General features: G+C 43.2%; 1 protein-coding gene across 1 annotated transcript in view; it reads right to left on the bottom strand.

Moving 5' to 3' along the window:
• Positions 1-5,091: 5,091 nt before the first annotated feature.
• The window catches only part of RABGAP1 (RAB GTPase activating protein 1), a 295,120-nt gene continuing 280,126 nt past the window's right edge, over positions 5,092-20,085 (bottom strand). The window contains 3 exon segments of the mRNA XM_075324109.1: positions 5,092-7,140; positions 7,792-7,992; positions 10,422-10,493. Coding sequence (XP_075180224.1) covers positions 7,018-7,140; positions 7,792-7,992; positions 10,422-10,493 — 396 coding nt within the window. The 3' untranslated portion in view covers positions 5,092-7,017.

Below are 20,085 nucleotides of genomic sequence, written 5' to 3'. Positions count from 1 at the left end.
AAGTGAACAACCCCCCTAAACCCATTACCGATAAAAGAATGGGAAGATGTTTTTCAAATTAAAGGGGATCCGTCACCAGATTTTCCAAGTGTCAACCAAGACTTCAACAGATGTCACACTAGATTCGGGGAAGTACCAAGCGCAGTACCAAGCGCACAGCGAAAGGGAAGCGAAGGGAAATCCTGTGCCTAGGGAAAGGGAAGATGGTGACCCCTGACCAAACCTACTGCTGGTCCCTGGGTTCCTTCATCACCCTAGATAGATTCCACACCTATGTGTTGACCCTAGGTATCCCTAGTGCTAGGCCCCAAGTAGGGAACGGATGGGATGAGCTCTTCATCAACCCCACTAAACAACTATAGAAGACACAATGGGGACACACAGGGGGAAAAGCATGAACTACTTATCCACAGATGACGCAGGTAGAAGTTCAGCAGTTTTCAGCAACGACACCACAGAGGAGTACAAGCCACCTGCTTGCAACCTAACCTTGAAGGAACTGAAAAATATCACCAGCACCAAACCAAAATAGGAAGGGGTATTTAAACTCCAAAAGAATACTGATGATCAGCAGCTGGGTGGAAGCTGAGTGCCTGCTGGGTCCAAAAGGGGGAGAGATGAAAATCCAGCAGGAAAGGTACCTATACCAATGAATACTGACAGCAGGAACAATGGAAAATCGGAGTATTCTATGCAGCCAAACGCTGTGACTTTCTACGGCCTGAAACCACATGACTTTGTCACATGGTGCTGCATTCCATAAGGGTGTATGTTATCCTGACTCCCCCTATGTAACCCCAAAAATCTTAGATTCTCCCGCACTGTATGTAAATCATGGCGGCGGTATGGTCCGATGGGCGTCCTTGGTGCAGCATCTATCCCTCCTCTCCGCCGCTGATTGCCATCCTTTTCTTTTGATTGACACCTCCTGGGTCAACCCCACAGTTGGGCGAAATCTCGCACCTGCGCATGCACATCGCCATCTTGTGCATGCGCACTTTGCCTTACTGCAGCCAGAGCCTAAAGCATAAGTGTGCATGTGCAAGACAGAGATGTGTCTGCGCAGGCTTGAGATTTTGAATTTCGACTAGCTACATTGTCAGCCACATAAATGGGGGAAATCTGACGCCTCTGCAGACGCATCGCTGGCTCGTGCATGCAAAGTTATGTTTTAGTCTCTGCCCGCAGTAGGGCAGAGCAAAGTGCGCATGCGCGAATCGGCGACTGACTGAACCTGAATTTGTGTTCAATTTGCTTAGTCTGAATCAAGCAAAATGCTGGTTGACCAGTCACTATTTTGCTAGATTTATTTCAAAGGAATTGGTCACCAGGATTTCACACCCTAAACTATTTACATGCCCATTAAGCTCTTTGAAAGACAAGTCCAGCAATACCTTTACGTGGCCAGTGTGAGCCTCCATTGTATAGAAATCAGCGTTTTAATATGTAAATGAGGCTGAAGAACTATTTGTAGATCTGAAGCCTCTGTCAGTCCAGCTCTATTCCCCTCCCAGCGCTGCTTCCTCCTGCACAGCTGATTGCTCCTTTACCTCAGGTCACACAGTATAGAGGCAGTCAACCAAGCAGGAGCAGGCGGGACTGAGAAATCAGCGTTTGAATTGATCTGCAAATGAGGCTGAAGCGCTATGGTAGATCTGAAGCCTCTGTCACTCCAGCTCTATTCTCCGCCCAACGCCGCCTCCTCCTGGTTCACTGATGGAATCTTTGCCCCAAGTCACTCAGCATAGAGACCGTCAGTCAAGCAAGAGGAGGCAGCACTGGATGGGGAATAGAGCTGTAGTGATGGAGGCTTTAGATCTACTATAGCCCTTTGCCTCATTTACAGATCAAGTAAAATGATTTGTCAGTAATGGAGGATCGGACTGGCCATGTAAAGGGTATTTCTGGACTTTTATTTGAAAGGGGCACATGTGCATATAGTTTGGGGGGGTGAAATCCTGCTGACAGTCTTCAATTTTTTGTTAAATTTTCAATTTGCTTCAAATCGATATGCTCACCTCGATGGGTTAGAAGCTCCAAATCTTTATCTCTAATACCTAGCGCCCAGGGCCGGATTATAGGCGGGGCTCCAGCCCCGGGGCCCCCACCAAAAAAGCTTCTAAGGGGGCCCCCACCACCAGGGCCATACTAGCGCCCCAATTGAGAAATATTAAGGAAGAGGAGGGGGTTTTGGGGTTAAATGTGAGAAGAAAGCAGGTGGAATCTGTTTTTGAGATACTGGAAGATGATATTTTGAATGTTAAATCATCACAAATTGTACTGCACTATTATCTACACTTAACATTGAAATTGCAACACCAAGAAGAAAAAGTGGTGTCATTATGGAAATCACGGGATGGATAGACGTGTTGATGATATGTAAATTACGAAAAAAGGAAAACAAAAATTTTCAAAACATCATGTAATGAGGAAGATGGAGATGGCATATCCAGAATTCTGAAGCATTAGATTTTTCATGACTAGGCCAGAAACGCGTCAGTTTTTCCATTATGCAAATACAAGTTTGTGACTTTTTTTTTTTTAATGGAAGTGGAACGAAAGAATTTTAATACTTAAGAAGTGTGGCGGTGCCATCTTTTTCACTACATGGAGCATTTGAGTTCATAATCTGCAAATAGAAACGGCACCATCTCAGAGAACAGAGTCCATCTGCAACGTTCGTAGCCATTGCATCTATCAAAAATGTACAAAACTTCTCTGTTTATTCATCATCGGAATAAGAGAGCTATTCGCAGAAATTCCAGCCTCAGCTGTGATCAATTAGGTTATTAATCCCTCCACCCTCGGGCGATTTTCCGTTTTTTGCTCCCCTTCTTCCGAGAGCCGTAACTTTATTTCTCCGTCACACTTGCCATATGATGGTTTCTTTTTTGTGGGATGAATTGTACTTTTGCATAAAACCATTAGAGTTTTACCACATAGTGTACTGGAAAATGTCAAAAAAAATTCAAGTGCAGAAAAATTGCAAAAAAAAAAGTGCGATTACATGATTGGTTTTGGGATATTTTATTCACCGCGTGGACTATAGGATAAAACTGATGTGTTGACGTGATGTCTCAGGTCAGTACGAGTTCATAGACACCAAACATGTATAGGTTTACTTTTATCTAAGAGGTTAAAAAAAAAATTCAGACATTTGTCGAAAAATTTGGCGCACTTTTTGAGCCATTTTCCACGACCCGTAATGTCCTCATTTTTCAGGATATGAGGCTCTGTGATGGCTTATTGTTTGCATCTTGAGCTGATGTTTTTAATCGTACCATTTTTGTGCAGATGCGCAGAAGTTTTCATCGCCCGTTATTGCATTTTGCGCAAAATTTGAAACAACCAAAAAACTTAATTTTGGAGTTTTGATTTTTTTTGCCCGCTACGCAGTTTACTGATCAGATTCATTGATTTTATATTTTGATAAATCGGATATTTCTGAACGCGGCGATACCAAATATGTGTATATTTTTTATTTTTCTAACCCTTTAATTTTCAATTGGGCGACTGGGAGGTGATTTGAAAGTTTACATTTTTTTATTTACACTTTTTTTAATTTTATTTTACTAGTCCACCTGGGGGACAATAAGAATCAGCAGTCTGATCATTCAGATCATTCAGTCATTTCTGTAGATCAGAGCTGTACAGTTCAGAAAAGGAGAAATGCTGTGTTCTTATTACAGCCGCAGCTCTGTTGGCTGTAACAGGATCTACGTAATGATAGCGACAGCAGTCATCACATGACCCTGTGCTACCATGGCATCTGTCGGCTCCCCGTGATCACGTCATGGGGCCTCCAATGGGGGAGGGGGAAAGGCGATTTCCTCTCCGAGGCCATTTAAATTGCACTGTCCCATTTTGACAGCACAATTAGTTAACAGGCGTGGGTGGATTGCGGATCCACCTGCGCCTGGTAGCTGCACGTGTCTGCTGTTCAAATCAGCAGACATGTGCCAGGATCACTGATCAGCAGACATGTGCGGGGAGCACTGTCGGCTCACTGCAGCAGCCGGCGGTGATCACCCCATCATGATTTAGGACGTACAGTTATGTCCTATGTCGTGAAGGGGGATAACAGATCCATTCTCCATAGACTCAAATGTAAAAAAACAACGGGTTGTACAGACATCAGTTATTTAACAACGGACAATAAAGTTGTGTTTGCAGATTTATTTTTTTCAACGGATCTCTGTAGGTTCAGTTCTAACGGATGATTACTGGACATTTAAACTCCACCTAAGACACATTTTTGGGGTGCAACTTAACCCAGACTTCTGGTATATTTAAGCTTAGCCCTTGACCCTCGTTGGAAAGGTGTGTTCCTATATATTAACTTTTAAAAACTGGAACAGCAAATAATTAATTGGGCTTCAATGTTAGTGTCACGCTAGATACAGGGAAGTACCAAGCAGGCGGAGAAAAGTAAGGGAAGTGAAACCCTGCGTCTAGGGAAGAGGGAGCTGGTGATTTGTGACCAAACCTACTGCTGGTTCCTGACTACCCTAGATCGGCTCGGTGCATAAGTGTTGAACCTGATACCTGACCCAAGGTATCCCTAGTGCTAAATCCTAGTAGAGAACGGGTGAAATGAGCTCTTCGTCAAACCCACTAAACGCTAAAGGAAGATACACTGAGGACACACGGGGGGGGGGGGGGGGGGAAGCATGAACTACTTATCCAAAGATGACACAGGCATAAGTTCAGCAATGATACTACCGATGAGAGCAAGCCACCTGCTTGCAACCAGAGCTAGAATGAACTTAAATCTATCACCAGCACCAGTCCAGGGAAGAAGGGAGTATTTAAGCACCAAGAGAATACTGATGATCAGCAGCTGGGTAGAAGGGTGAGCGTCTGCTGGGTCCAAAAGGGGGAGAGATGAAAACCCAGCATGAACAATAGAAAGTCAGGCAGCAGTTTGGGCAGCCAAACACAGTGACCTTCTATTGCCAGACACCACATGACTGTCACAAGTTGCAGTTAGTCCCCTTTTATAATTCATTTGTGTATATATGAGTAAGTAATGCATTTTCCATGGAATCACGCGGTGAGGTTGTGTTCGCTTCAATGAAATAGAGTGCTCAGTTGTGAAATTTAATAGTACTTTATATTTGAGTTCATTGGGTTTACACACCGCACCTACACCAGCACTATTAGCACACGGTCAAAATAAGAACAGCAATCTTCTTATGTTTAAAACAATAAAGGACATCTGTAGAAGATAATGGGGGAAAAAAAAGAAAAATCTTTAGCAGATCGTGTTATGTTTCCGATATATAACTTTTACAGTAGCTAGCGTTAGTACAGGAACTAAGAAAAAAAAAAAAAAGTAGGTATACAAAATAAACCAAACTTTTTATATACTGTATATATACACAAACCAGTGCCTCTTAGTGTAACCCGCTTACACTTTCAATGACTTATCACTGATGCAACAATTGTGAGCGAAACGAAAAAAACAAGTATAAATTATAACAAAAAAGGTGCAAAAACTGCGATCTGGATTCTACACGACACTGGAATGACACGTGCTTTGTGTTTAGCACCTAAAGTGCAGATCTCATACTGCCGTATACTAGCCCTAGTAGTGGAGCAATTTCAGAAAACCTCTCGTAAGCGGGGTAAAAACAAACAAAGTTAGATCACTCTTCCGAAAAGTTGCTGGAGATGGAATAAGGGTCCGACGTCCATCGATGGATCTTGACATTAGTCCTTTGCGCCTCTCAGGGCTTTCGAATGAATTGTCGTGGGTACGATGAACGTACCGCGGGCCTCGGACAAGACAAGAGTCAACAGAGAGTTTAACAAGTTAAATACAAATTCTAGAACAAAAAAAAAAAAAGCAGTGAGGTCGGAAATGAACGAACATCGCCAAGACAAGGACACGTGCTATAAACCCGGGGTGGTCAAGGAAAGCAAAGCCCCACCGGTCAGTGCCGTAACGTGCCCGGAGTACAGGCTATCTCAGGACATTTGACTGCTTCTCGTTGACCACCTTTCCACACTGGTGGATTATCTCCAAGACTGGGTGCGTAATACAGATATACGCTGTACGGTACAGACAGTGCTTAGTGGCTGCACACTGGCATTGACCACTACTAAAAAAAAAAAACAAGGACAACATACCAACATGGTCTTATTCAGCGTCTCGGCACAGAGATAACAGTCAACTGCTCTAGATGCGAGGTTGGCAGCATGGGAGGCCCCTTTTTTTGCCTTCTTATCACATATTTCGGTCTCGCCTACCGTTTCGGTACACGATACTGACGCCTCTTGCTATCGTTACATGGCCATTATTAGTTAAAATCATGGGCCGGAAAAGGCTGAGCGTTTATTGTTGAAGGCAAGTTGACCCCCTCCTCCTTTGTATTCAACCTCCGACAGCTCAAAATACAGTATTTCTCAAAGCGGTTTAGGCTATAACTATTAAACACACAGTCTCAGGATGTAAGAATGAAAAGAAAAAGCACGTGATGCCGTAGTGTGAAGCCTAAGAAATTCAGTTTGGTAATTAACTGTATTAAGTCAAGTGACGGAACGTCGGGGATCACCGGGCACTGACCTACCAGCTCATGATCTAACTATAGGAACGTGCCTTGGTGTGCCCAGCGGCTTCCAAGTGTCATTATCCTGCATCTTGACGTAAGCCGTAATGATTACTTATTACTTTTTTAAAAAAAAACGTTCCCCGTCATTGAAGAGTTAAAAAGGGCAAAATGTAACCCATGGTGCGTCTTGGAAACTATGGAGAGCTAGGTGTTATTTTTCTTCACCCTTCTCTTTTTCCGGCTAATATCATGATTCTGAATACGTGATCTCTGGAGGTGTTAATAGGGGGCCAGAGACGCCTAATCGTACATAAATCTGACAAGCACTGACTTGCTACCATCCTGCCATGCTGCACTCCTGGTCCTCTTACATATAGGCAAACCAAAATATCTGGCCAAGGAAGGCAACAGAAGGTATCATGTTTTCATATAGACTTAATTATTTGTACAAGAGTTGGGGGTGTTAAGAGGTCTCTTTTCCTTGCACGCCGGTGGCTGTTTTGATGGAGCTGATGGTCCTGTTGAACCAGGTCTTTTTTGCAGCTTGCACTTCGTTTAGGGCAAGACCGAGATGGTGCTCCAGATCCTGAAAGACAACCATGTAAAAGTACATTAGGAGAGTCTAAAGGTAACATTTATCCATAAATAGCTATTGACCAAACAGAGCATTTAAAGGGAATATGTGAGCAAATTTTTGCTATGTTATGTGACAGCAGAATAATGTAGGGGCAGAGACCCCGAATCCAATGATGTATCACTTAGTTTACTGGGTGCAGCAATTGTGATACAATCCCCGCTTTCTCTGCTGCAGATCTAGCAGAGAGATCATAACGTTGACCCGTGTAAAACACACCCACATTAGTGATTGGCAGCTTTTTGTGTGCAATCAAAAGCTGCTAATGAATGCTGTGGGTGTGGTTGGATCGGGAGGCATGAAACACCTAGTACTGCAGTGATAATCTCCTGCTGATAAAACAATGATTTTATTGAAAATAGCAAAACAAAGCCTAGTAAGTGACACATCGCTGGAATCAGGGCCTCTGCCTCTACGGTATGCTGCTCTTAAATTAGGTGGCAAAAACCTGGTGAAAGATTCCCTTTAAGGCTTCAAAAGAACTTAACATTTCTAGCAGTGCCCTATGGACTAATTATCAGACTGGCGTCCGCTATTTGGTCTATTTAACAGTAATCAATGCTTATTTTTTTCCCAGTAAAGATAAGATTTTTCACAGCTTACCTGTATCTTACACTCGGCTTCTACTAGCTGTAGTTTAGTTTGAGCCAATTCTAGCTCCATTTCCCGTAGCTGGTTTTTGAGAGTCTCCTTCTCCTCGTCAGTGTCCTCCTCCTCGGAGTTCTCCTTCTTGGTGCTGACCAACTTCACTCTTCCTTCGGTGTTGAAGAACTCTCGGCAGCGTTCACAGCCGTCAACCTTTTGCTAAGTGGTCAAAAGGATTATGGGAATCACGATAAATACATATTACTTTTCAAAACCAATACATCTAAGCAACAAAATGTGGAAAGAAGAACATCTGGAAAGACAATAAACAAGTGGCTCCTTCCAGAATTGTCCATAGATGTTTATTAGAGTGCCATGCTTCATAAAACCCTTACTATGTGCAGCTGGACTGCAAAGGGTTAACACCGGACACACCCCCCCCTTTATTCTCACCAACAGCTATCCAGATATTAGAAATATACTGTAAATGTCTATTGTTTAACTACCTCAAGTCAATATTTAACACTTTTTGTCTCTATTAAAAAGTTTTTGGTTTTGCCAAAATTCTGAATTTGCAGGTATTAAATAATAAAAGTAATTTTAAAGGGACGCTGTCAGGTCGGATAGCTCTATTGACCTGCAGGATAATAGTGTTATTGCGATGCCCGGGCCACCGAACCAAAAGTGCACTTACCAGAATAAAATTAACTTTATTCCTCTGAGGAGCCACCGGCTTTCAGTCATGGATGTATGTCCAGGGCATCACACTATCCTTTGAGTGGCGACTGATAACACACCTTGGCACTTTGATAGCTCACCATGCAGAGCTGGCCATCAGCTAACGTGCTGGGGCACAGAATAGTGAGCGGTGAATGTAGCCGCGCTGACACACCTCAACGACTGGAGGACTGAAAGCCGGCGGCTCCTGCCAAGAATAGATTAATTTTCTCCTGGGTACTGTACTTTCAGTTCAGCGGCCGGGAACCTTCATAACGCTACTAACCTGTAGATTAACTCTAAATATGTACGTAATAGCGTTATCAGACATGACAGTTTCCCTTTAATGGATAATAGTGATTTGCGCTATGCTTAAAGGGATATTCCGAGTGTAATAAACAGAGTAAAGATGAAGCATTGAACAGGTGAGTGTTGCCTATGTTATTTCCTGCTCTTACCCCATTTTTAAAAAAATCCAGACAACCCAACGTGGTCACTTATGCACAGGCTAACAGGAAAGATAACTATGTACTGACTGCTGGGACCTCAACTATAGGAACCCCAGTGGCGTAATTAGAGCCCGATGAGCCCCAGTACAAAATTTGGACTTATGCCACCCTCCCTTCGCATGTTGGTCATATGTATAGGTCCTTGTAGCGATGAAATTGCTATAAAGATATACACATTGCCAACCTTCATTATGTAGTAATATCCCCCATCCTGTACTAACTTCCCCCATTCTGAGCACTTCCAGGTATATATGTCCCCCATCCTGGACCCCTACCAGGTATATATGTAGCCCATCTTGGGCCCCATCCAGGTATGTATGTCCCTCATCCTGGGCACCTACTAAGTATATACCTGGAAGGAGCCTAAGTTGGGCTACATATATACCTGGATGGGGGACATATATACCTGGATGGGGGACATATATACCTGGATGAGATGGGGCTTAAGATGGGCTGCATATATATGTCCCCCATTCTGGTGTATATGTACCCAATCTTGGGTGCCTTCCAGGTATATATGTAGCCTCCATCTTAGGCACTTTCCAGATATATATATGTACTTAATCTAGGGCCCTTTCCAGGTATGTCTCCAATACTGAGCCCCACCAGGTATACATGTCCCCACCCTGTGCCAATCCCTAGTATATATGTCCCCAGTTCTACCGCTGTTCTCTAATGCACAACCCCCCCCTCACCCCCCCGCATTGTTCTTAACCTCTACCGCTCCCATGTTGCATGGTGTCCTCTTCTGTAGCAAGCGCAGAGGCCGGCATTGGCATGCCTGCTATGGTCAATGCATGATGTCACTGCCATGCGCTGCCTGTAAATGACACCGCGAAGTCAGCTGCCGACCTTGAGTATTGCGGTGCAGGAACCCAACCGGTCTCTGCTCCACAATACATTTCAGCTACATTTGTGTCCTCGGACGCCCATACAGCTGAAATAGGCACTGGGCCCGGTCATGGTCACACCCTCTGAGCCTGTTAACGAGGCTCTGAAATTCCCTATTAGTATGGAGACCTTAAATATCTCCGGCCCGAGTTGCCAAACAGCGCAATGGTGGCTCATGTGCGGCCACAGCTCTACTCTATCTTTTTGATAGCGGCGTTTTTGAATTGGGACAACCGATTTCACTGCCAACTAGAAATTGCCGTAATTAAAAAGTGTTCTCCAAACACAAAAAAGTGTAGAGTCTAACAATGGAGACTCTAGACAACTGCCCATGCAAAGACCACAGCGGGCTTTTTATAGAGGTCTCTCCTGTTCAAGTGACGCAGGTATAGGGAGTTGTAAAAAATGATAATAAAAAAGCTCTAACAAGCGGACGTTTTATTGCAGTCGAAGCAATTATTCTAATGCACGCAATGAAATACTCTTAATAACTGAAAGTCATGACCCAAGCTTCAGTCACTCTGAACGTACCCGGATTTTCTCAATTTCGGCTTTGTTTGCAGACTGCTGCTTCTCTAGTCGATCACTCAGCTGGGAACATATCTGCAAATGAACAAAAGACCGGGTAATAAATGAAAAGTACGGAGTTGTCCAGGCTTATGATATTCATGACATATGTAGGATTGGCCATCAATATTCCATCTGTGGGGTTCCGACCCCTGGCAGCCCACCGTCACCTGTTTTTAGCTCCCTATATAAACAATGGATACAACAGATACAGGAATGGTCCATTCACTGTGTAAAAGCAGTTTCCGAAAACTGCAGCTTAAAGGGACTGGTCAAACCAAGCACAGGCGCTCGGTGCATCAGGGTGGGGCCAACGATTTAGGTGCACCTTCGCACCAGCTTGTTTTCCTTCTATGTCTACCCCCCCCCCCACTTCTTTGATTGACAGGTCTGGCTTCATAGAGTCACAGAAGGGCAGAGATGGAGGAAAAACTAGCTGGTAGGAAGGTGCACCTAAATTGTTGGGCCTGCCCTGATGCACCAAGCTCCTGTGCTTGGTTTGAACAGTCATTCTGTGTTGACTGTGAACAGTAAAAACACAAACAATAAATTTGATTACCTCCTGTCCTTCGATCTCATTATACCAAACTGCAAAAATTGCAATAAAAAGGAGATATATTTATGGTAATTCTCTATAGGTCTCATTCCCTACTCTTTCTCACCAACCTGTATTTGTCTGTAAGATAACTACCTGCAGAAGGAGCCTCTCCCCACTGCTCTGTCTGCAATCGGACACAAATATTGTTAAACTCAACCCTCTAATCAGTTTACTAGGATTTAGGCTTTGTTCCCCAGGTGGTAAGGTTTTGATATTACAGATTCTCTCCAGCATTTCTGCACTTATTCGGTACATTAGGTTTATTTGCGTTTTTTTTTTCAGTGCATTTATTGGTGTGTATTTTTGATACTGTGTGTCTCTTTTTAGTGTCATGATTTAGGCCCTGTGAGCACACAGTTTTTTGCAGCGGATTTTCCGTGGTTTTTGCTGCAGAAAAGGTGCAGTTTTTGTTCATAACCTTTCTGCAGTCCTTCCCCAACAAAATCTATGAGAAATCCAAAATGCTGTGCGAACACTGCGTTTTTTTTTTTCCTACAGGTTTTTCTGAAGCAAATAAGATGTAGCATGTCAATTTTTTTCGCAGGTACCTGCGTTTTTGCCATAGATAATGGTAAAAAACAGCAGGGACCAACCCGCAGAAAAACCGAGGCAAATCCGCGCAAAAGCGCAACAAACTGCAGCAAAACGGCATGCGAATTTGGGTGCGTTTTTTTGCCGTGGGTGCAGAATTCTGCCAGAGGGTGCAGCTTCTTCTTACGAAAATCAAATTTTTCAGGCCTTAAACTAAAGCTGCTTTGTTTTTCACTCTAGCTGGTATTTGGCTTTGCAAAACTTTATTGATACAGTCATGTAAAGATTTAATGCGTTTTGTGGCCTACGGATTATCGAGCAACTAATGCTATTCTTTGGGGAAAGTCTTTGCAGAAAACTTCGCATAGTCGCAAGAGAAACTGACGTGTTGGAAAATGCATCGCGGATCAATTTACGTTGTGTAAAATAACAGCACAGTGAGAATGAGAATCCTATCAAGCCCATCCACTTTGCCGGGACGGTAACATGCGGAGGGTTTCGGTTTTTGGGTTTTTTTTGGAGCACTGAAAACACGTATTATGAAAAACTCACCAAAAGTGGATTGCGGGGAGGTCAACCTTAGGGCTCAATCGGACTTCTGTGCACATCAGGATAATCAGGGACCACAATGTACGGACCGGTCACGGGTCCCTGTCCCAAATTCGGCTGCTGAGATCAGATCAGTAGTCCTGCGACCAGTCCATACATTGTGGTCTGTGATTGGCCCGATGTGCGCGGACGTCCAAATGAGCCCTTACTCTGCTTTTTAAGCCTATATATCACGGAGCTCAGTTTTTTTTTTATCTTCCGGTCATCCTGCGCTCATGAGGAGCAGCAAAAATGGTCTTTAACTTTACAGACCTACATGAATGAATGCAGAAGTGGAGCGGTCACCGGCATAAAGGACAGTGAGCGGAACAATCCGGCAGGCAATCTATTTACTAGGAATCATTGAGCACTGACTTATTTATGATCTACCCCGACCACATTGTTTATTTCTGTACTTTCCATCGCTCTTCATCTACGTTTTTTTCTTTTTGGCCTACATTGTTTAAGCACTGGAACGGTACAGTTTTCTTATGAATAATGAATGTTTTCATCACCCACTCCAAGCACAAATGTCAGCAGTAAACATCCACAGCATCCTATCCGGTTATGTCAAATAAGACACCCACCGGTTAAATCTATTTTTCTAACTATGTCCTCATTTTCCGGCGGATGCCAGCATCGCACATGTAGCGGATGGTCACAATAACTGATGGCAGCTACTCCCGTTAAACACAACAGAACACGGCTCCAAGAAATCCAGTCTGTGAATCATCGAGCGGAAAAATGTTCAGCGGAAGGGACGACGTAACTTTCCTGAATTTCGGCCAAAAATTAATCTGCTGAGGTTTTGATCTGTCATGTTGGATCTTGGTTTGACGGGAGTAAAACTGGAAGTTTGTGCCTTCTACTCTGTCATTTATGGGCTGCGCATGGTTAATACCGATACTACAAACGCAAAAATGTTACCAAACTAAGGCGTTTCATCAACCATGAATTTCCTAAAATGCTAGTGCATGCTATCATCAATTCGCACTTAATATATGAAGCACCCTTGGTCCATTAACAAGGGGCTGAACCTTTGTGGACAACCCTTTTAAGCATGTGCAAGATGTGTGAATCTGAGAAAACAAAAGGTCTAACTGGTATAAAATTATATTGAGAAATTACATTACATATGACTAGTGATGAACGAGCACTACCATGCTCGGTACTCCTAATGAGCAGTCTGATGCTTGCATGTGCTCGACTTGTATACCAAGTATAATGGAAGTCAATGGTAAACAAGCATTTTTCCAAGAAATCTGGAAAAATGCCCTAGTTTCCCATTGACTTCCATTACACTGGGGTACTGCAAACATCCAATGTTAACACTCGTTACTAGAGATGGGAGAACCCATAGAAGTTTCGGTTTGCCGGGTCTGGCCGAACTTTAAAGAAAGAAAAAAAGAAAGAAAAAGAAAAAAAGAAAGAAAAAGAAAAAAAGAAAGAAAAAGAAAAAGGGAAGAAAAAAGTCCGGTTCAGACAGCTGGGAGCTGGTATTCTCAGGCTGGGGAGGCCTATACCTATTGCCCCACCGAGCCTAAAAATAGCAGCCCGCAGCCACCCCAGTATTGGCACATCCATTAGATGAGCAAATCCTGGTGCTTACCTGGCTCATCCTGATTGCCCTGGTGCGGTGGCAATTGGGATAATATAAGGGGTTGCTGACAGCTTTGGTTAGTAAATTGGAAAAAGAGGGTTTTTTTGTGTTTTTTAATAAAGGATTTTTTTTCTGTGTTTCGGTTTTTTATTTTATTTATATGGTTTGTAATGGAGTGTGGTCTCATAGACCTTCCCATTACTAACCTCGGGCTTGATGACGGCTGTGATTTTTTGACAAATTACAGCTGTCAAACTCTTATATGACCTGGATTGCCACCACTCCAGGGCACTGGGGATGAGCCGGGTAAGCGGAGTGGCACATCTAATGGCTGCTGTTTTTAGGCTGAGGAGGGCCCAATAACCATGGGTCTCCCCAGCCTGAGAATATCATCCCCCAGCTGTCTGCTTTATCTTCGCTAGGTATCAAAATTTGGAGGGAAGGGACCCATGCAGTTTTTTTTTTTAAAACTTTTTTTTTTTTTTTTAACTATTTATAAAAAAAAAACAAAACAAAAACATTGCATGGGATCCCTGGTATTTTGATACACAGCCAAGATAACACCCACAGCTGTGGGCTGCAGCATCCAACTGTCTGCTTTATCTGCGCTGGGTATCAAAATACGGGGGACCCTACGCCATATATTAAAATTATTTATTTTTATACTTCGGAGACCTAGACGTGGGCAACCGATCAAGGATGCCAGCACAGAGCTTGGGGCTGCAGTCTGAAAGCAACCAATCACAGATGTTGTTACAGAGGGTGGGCGGGGAAAGCAGTGAATATTCATGAGACCTAATGAGAGGAGTGGGAAGCTTGGCAAGTATAATTTATCTCATTAGGTCTCATGAATATTCATGGCTTCACAGATATGATGTTCACCATTCACTATTAATGCTCATGTCTTCACCACGCAGCTTTGGCTTCTTATACCACTGTCAGTGATGATTTTTGTATATAAATGGCTAGGGATGAACTTTAAGACTTGTTGGTCTTGAATCCTTTTCAGCTGGATCTCTGAACTCACAATTATACAAACACACATTACATTTTCTGATCAGTATCTAACTCACATTCTCATATTTTAGCTTTATATCCAGATGGCACACTTAAGAAAATGTTGACAGGCTACAATTGCGATTGCTGCTTGGATTGACCGTTGCTGATGCACACTTCAGCAATTTAGGAAGGATATGATACGGCTGTACGCTGTATTTTATCGGAGTAATTCTAGCGCGGTGTATTCAGGAGCTCACAGAAAATAACTGCTCCCTCGGTGCTCTATTAGTCAACAGCTTACATTGGCAGAATTGGATTTCATTATATCAGAGGTTTCCTCGGAGAACCTGGTAACAGAGAGCACTACCAGAAGAGAGGGAATTCATTGCTCTGTATATTTCAGCTGTCAATCCATCAATAAAAGACATCGTACACTTTGTCTAGAGAGACAAGGACTTAATTTGGTTTATGATCTGAATTTACAGTTAGGGTTGCTCTACTACTTCTATAGTGATCATCAATGTCAGATCGGTGGGGGTTCGACATCCGGCACCCCAGCTGATCAGCTGTTCTCGGTGTCGGGTGGATGCTCACTGAAAAGCAAAGCAGGTTTTTGCTATGTAATTTGAGGGCTGCATAATATATCGAAAGATAGCCTGATTCCAGGGAAATCACTATGGGACTAAAGTTCACGTGCCAGACACTCTAGCTGATCTGTGTAACTCCGCCCCCACCACCGATTGGCAGCTTGCTCACAATGCACAGTGTACACAAATGAAGCTGCCAATCAGGGGTGTGGGCGGGGTTATAAACAGCTCAAGAGTCCTAGCTCTGCTACATCTACATCCCAACAAAACATACATACAGTGCTGGCCAAAAGTATTGGCACCCCTGCAATTCTGTCAGAGAATACTCAGTTTCTTCTTGAAAATGATTGCAATCACAAATTCTTTGGTATTATTATCTTCATTTATTTTGCTTGCAATGAAAAAAACATAAAAGAGAATGAAACAAAAATCAAATCATTGATCATTTCATAGAAAACTCCAAAAATGGGCCAGACAAAAGTATTGGCACCCTTAGCCTAATACTTGGTTGCACAATCTTTAGCCAAAATAATTGCGAACAACCGCTGCCGGTAACCATATCAATGAGTTTCTTACAATGCTCTGCTGGAAGTTTAGATCATTCTTCTTTGGCAAACTGCTCCAGGTCCCTGAGATTTGAAGGTGCATTCACTAAACTGCCATTTTGAGATCTCTCCACACGTGTTCTATGGGATTCAGGTCTGGACTCATTGCTGGCCACTTTAGTAGTCTCCATTGCTTTCTCTCAAACCATTTTCTAGTGCTTTTTGAAGTGTGTGTTTGGGTCATTGTCCTGCTGGAAGACCCATGACCTCTGAGGGAGACCCGGCTTTCTCACATTGTGCCCTACATTATGCAGCAAAATTTGTTGGTAGTCTTCAGACTTCATAATGCCATACACACGGTCAAGCAGTCCAGTGCCAGAGGCAGCCAAGCAACCCCAAAACATCAGGGAACCTCCGCCATGTTTGACTGTAGGGACCATGTTCTTTTCTTTGAATGCCCCTTTTTCTGTAAACTCTATGTTGATGGCTTTTCACAAAAAGCTCTACTTTTGTCTCATCTGACCAGAGAACATTCTTCCAAAACGTTTTAGGCTTTCTCAGGTAAGTTTTGGCAAACTCCAGCCTGGCTTTTTTATGTCTTGGGGTAAGAAGTGGGGTCTTCCTGGGTATCCTACCATACAGTCCCTTTTCATTCAGACGCCGACGGATAGTACAGGTTGACACTGTTGTACCCTCGGACTGCAGGGCAGCTTGAACTTGTTTGGATGTTAGTCGAGGTTCTTTATCCACCATCCGCACAATCTTGCGTTGAAATCTCTTGTCAATTTTCTTTTCCTTCCACATCTAGGGAGGTTAGCCACAGTGCCATGGGCTTTAAAATTCTTGATGACACTGCGCACTGTAGACACAGGAACTTTCAGGTCTTTGGAGATGGACTTGTAGCCTTGAGATTGCTCATGCTTCCTCACAATTTGGATTCTCAAGTCCTCAGACAGTTCTTTGGTCTTCTTTCTTTTCTCCATGCTCAATGTGGTGCACACAAGGACACAGGACAGAGGTTGAGTCAACGTTAATCCATGTCAATTGGCTGCAAGTGTGATTTAGTTATTGCCAAGACCTGTTAGGTGCCACAGGTAAGTTACAGGTGCTGTTAATTACACAAATTAGAGAAGCATCACATGATTTTTCAAACAGTGCCAATACTTTTGTCCACCCCCTTTTTATGTTTGGTGTGGAATTATATCCAATTTGGCTTTATGACAATTTTTTTTTTATTTTTTTTTCATTGAAGACAAATTAAATTAAGATAATACCAAAGAATTTGTGATTGCAATCAGTTTAAAAAAAGAAACTAAGTATTATCTGACAGAATTGCAGGGGTGCCAATACTTTTGGCCACCACTGTACTATGAAAACTGCAGCAAGCAGCACTTTGAGTGATACATCGCTGGAATCAGGCTTTCTTGCCTTATATTATAGTTCTGTGCTCTGTGCTTTATAGCAAAAACCTGCAAACAAATTCCAATTAAATTGAATCTGTCAGCAGGTACAGTGCCTACAAGTAGTATTCAACCCCCTGCAGATTTAGCAGGTTTACACATTCGGAATTAACTTGGCATTGTGACATTTGGACTGTAGATCAGCCTGGAAGTGTGAAATGCACTGCAGCAAAAAAGAATGTTATTTCTTTTTTTTTTTTTTTTAAATTGAGAAAAAGTTTATTCAGAGGGTCATTTATTATTCAACCCCTCAAACCACCAGAATTCTGTTTGGTTCCCCTAAAGTAATAAGAAGTATTTCTGGCACAAAGAACAATGAGCTTCACATGTTTGGATTAATTATCTCTTTTTCCAGCCTTTTCTGACTAATTAAGACCCTCCCCAAACTTGTGAACAGCACTCATACATGGTCAACATGGGAAAGACAAAGGAGCATTCCAAGGCCATCAGAGACAAGATCGTGGAGGGTCACAAGGCTGGCAAGGGGTACAAAACCCTTTCCAAGGAGTTGGGTCTACCTGTCTCCACTGTTGGGACCATCATCCGGAAGTGGAAGGCTTATGGAACTACTGTTAGCCTTCCACGGCCTGGACAGCCTTTGAAAGTTTCCTCCCGTGCCGAGGCCAGGCTTGTCCGAAGAGTCAAGGCTAACACAAGGACAACAAGGAAGGAGCTTCGGGAAGATCTCAAGGCAGTGGGGACATTGGTTTCAGTCAATACCATAAGTAACGTACTCCACCGCAATGGTCTCCGTTCCAGACGAGCCCGTAAGGTACCTTTACTTTCAAAGCGTCATGTCAAGGCTCGTCTACAGTTTGCTCGTGATCACTTGGAGGACTCTGAGACAGACTGGTTCAAGGTTCTCTGGTCTGATGAGACCAAGATCGAGATGTTTGGTGCCAACCACACACGTGACGTTTGGAGACTGGATGGCACTGCATACGACCCCAAGAATACCATCCCTACAGTCAAGCATGGTGGTGGCAGCAGCATGCTGTTTCTCAGCCAAGGGGCCTGGCCATCTGGTCCGCATCCATGGGAAGATGGATAGCACGGCCTACCTGGAGATTTTGGCCAAGAACCTCCGCTCCTCCATCAAGGATCTTAAGATGGGTCGTCATTTCATCTTCCAACAAGACAACGACCCAAAGCACACAGCCAAGAAAACCAAGGCCTGGTTCAAGAGGGAAAAAATCAAGGTGTTGCAGTGGCCTAGTCAGTCTCCTGACCTTAACCCAATTGAAAACTTGTGGAAGGAGCTCAAGATTAAAGTCCACATGAGACACCCAAAGAACCAAGATAACTTGGAGAAGATCTGCATGGAGGAGTGGGCCAAGATAACTCCAGAGACCTGTGCCGGCCTGATCAGGTCTTATAAAAGACGATTATTAGCTGTAATTGCAAACAAGGGTTATTCCACAAAATATTAAACCTAGGGGTTGAATAATAATTGACCCACACTTTTATGTTGAAAATGTATTAAAATTTAACTGAGCAACATAACTTGTTGGTTTGTAAGATTTATGCATCTGTTAATAAATCCTTCTCTTGTTTGAACTTTGCAGGCTCTAACTTATTTGCATCTTATCAAACCTGCTAAATCTGCAGGGGGTTGAATACTACTTGTAGGCACTGTATATAATCTGAGTACAGCGCGCTGTAGGGGTTAAAACACAAAAATCAACTATGCCTCTCTTATCACACTCCATGCTGTTTACTTAAACGTATGGCTTTATCAGTTGGTGATTATCACTGCTGTGACTAGCTGGCAGGTGAAGGGCAGTCCGGCACGCCCCCTCTTGTAAGTGACACCTTACTGTCAATGCACAATGGGTGAGGACAGCTCGCTGAGCTCAGCTACATGACTAAACCTAAAAACGCAGATTGTGTTAGAACAGCTGCAGCCAGTCTGCATTTGTTTAACTGCAATGTTACTTTAAGCCTCTTATCTTTATCCTTAGTGGGTCTCAGCAGTGTGTGAGCTCTAGTCCGACTCCTCCCCTTCTGTGATTAGCAGCTTCTGTCTATGGAAATGTACACTGAAAGCCTGGTGTAGGGGAGGGCAGCGCTCAGCTCTGCTACATGAAAAATCTAAAATCTTTCACTGTCAGAATGGTTGCAGCCACTAATCTAAGTGATACATTGTCGGATTCAGAGTCTCTTTGCCTACATCATGCAGCTCTCAGATGAGGTAGCAAAAAGCTGCTGACAGATTTCATGGGCAGGACCTCATTATAAATCAGACAAGTCATGACTTAATAATGCCTGTTGTTGTGTGAACAGCGACTTACAGGATAGCTACCGCAAATAGGCGACACTGTTTTTCTGGTTGAGAACTAATTTGCATATTTTTTCACATGATGCATTGCAGCCGGCAGTTCCCTTAATGAGAAATATCACTATTGAAACCGATATTCAGTACAATTTTTTTTTTTTATTCTATGTTGACATATAATAGAACAGGCCACGTTTTTTCATACAGGAATTCGGCTAACCATCCTAAAAGAAATGCATTACATACATGTCTATAATTCTTGTGCTAACCTCCCTCACATCAGCTTGTCAGCCTCATTCATCGGGACATGTGGATATTGTTGAATATCCCAAATTTTTCTGTATATTGGAGACATCTGCTGGAGACATGGTGTAACCTTACTGTAGCACTTAAGCCAATGAGGAACCCTAGGCATGCTCTAAAATGGCTTTACGCTGCTGAGAGA

This window comes from Anomaloglossus baeobatrachus, chromosome 9, assembly GCF_048569485.1.
Source record: "Anomaloglossus baeobatrachus isolate aAnoBae1 chromosome 9, aAnoBae1.hap1, whole genome shotgun sequence".
NCBI classification, from domain to species: domain Eukaryota; kingdom Metazoa; phylum Chordata; class Amphibia; order Anura; family Aromobatidae; genus Anomaloglossus; species Anomaloglossus baeobatrachus.
The sequence above is the reverse complement of the archived record's forward strand: the minus strand, read 5'-3'. Positions and strand labels throughout refer to the sequence as shown.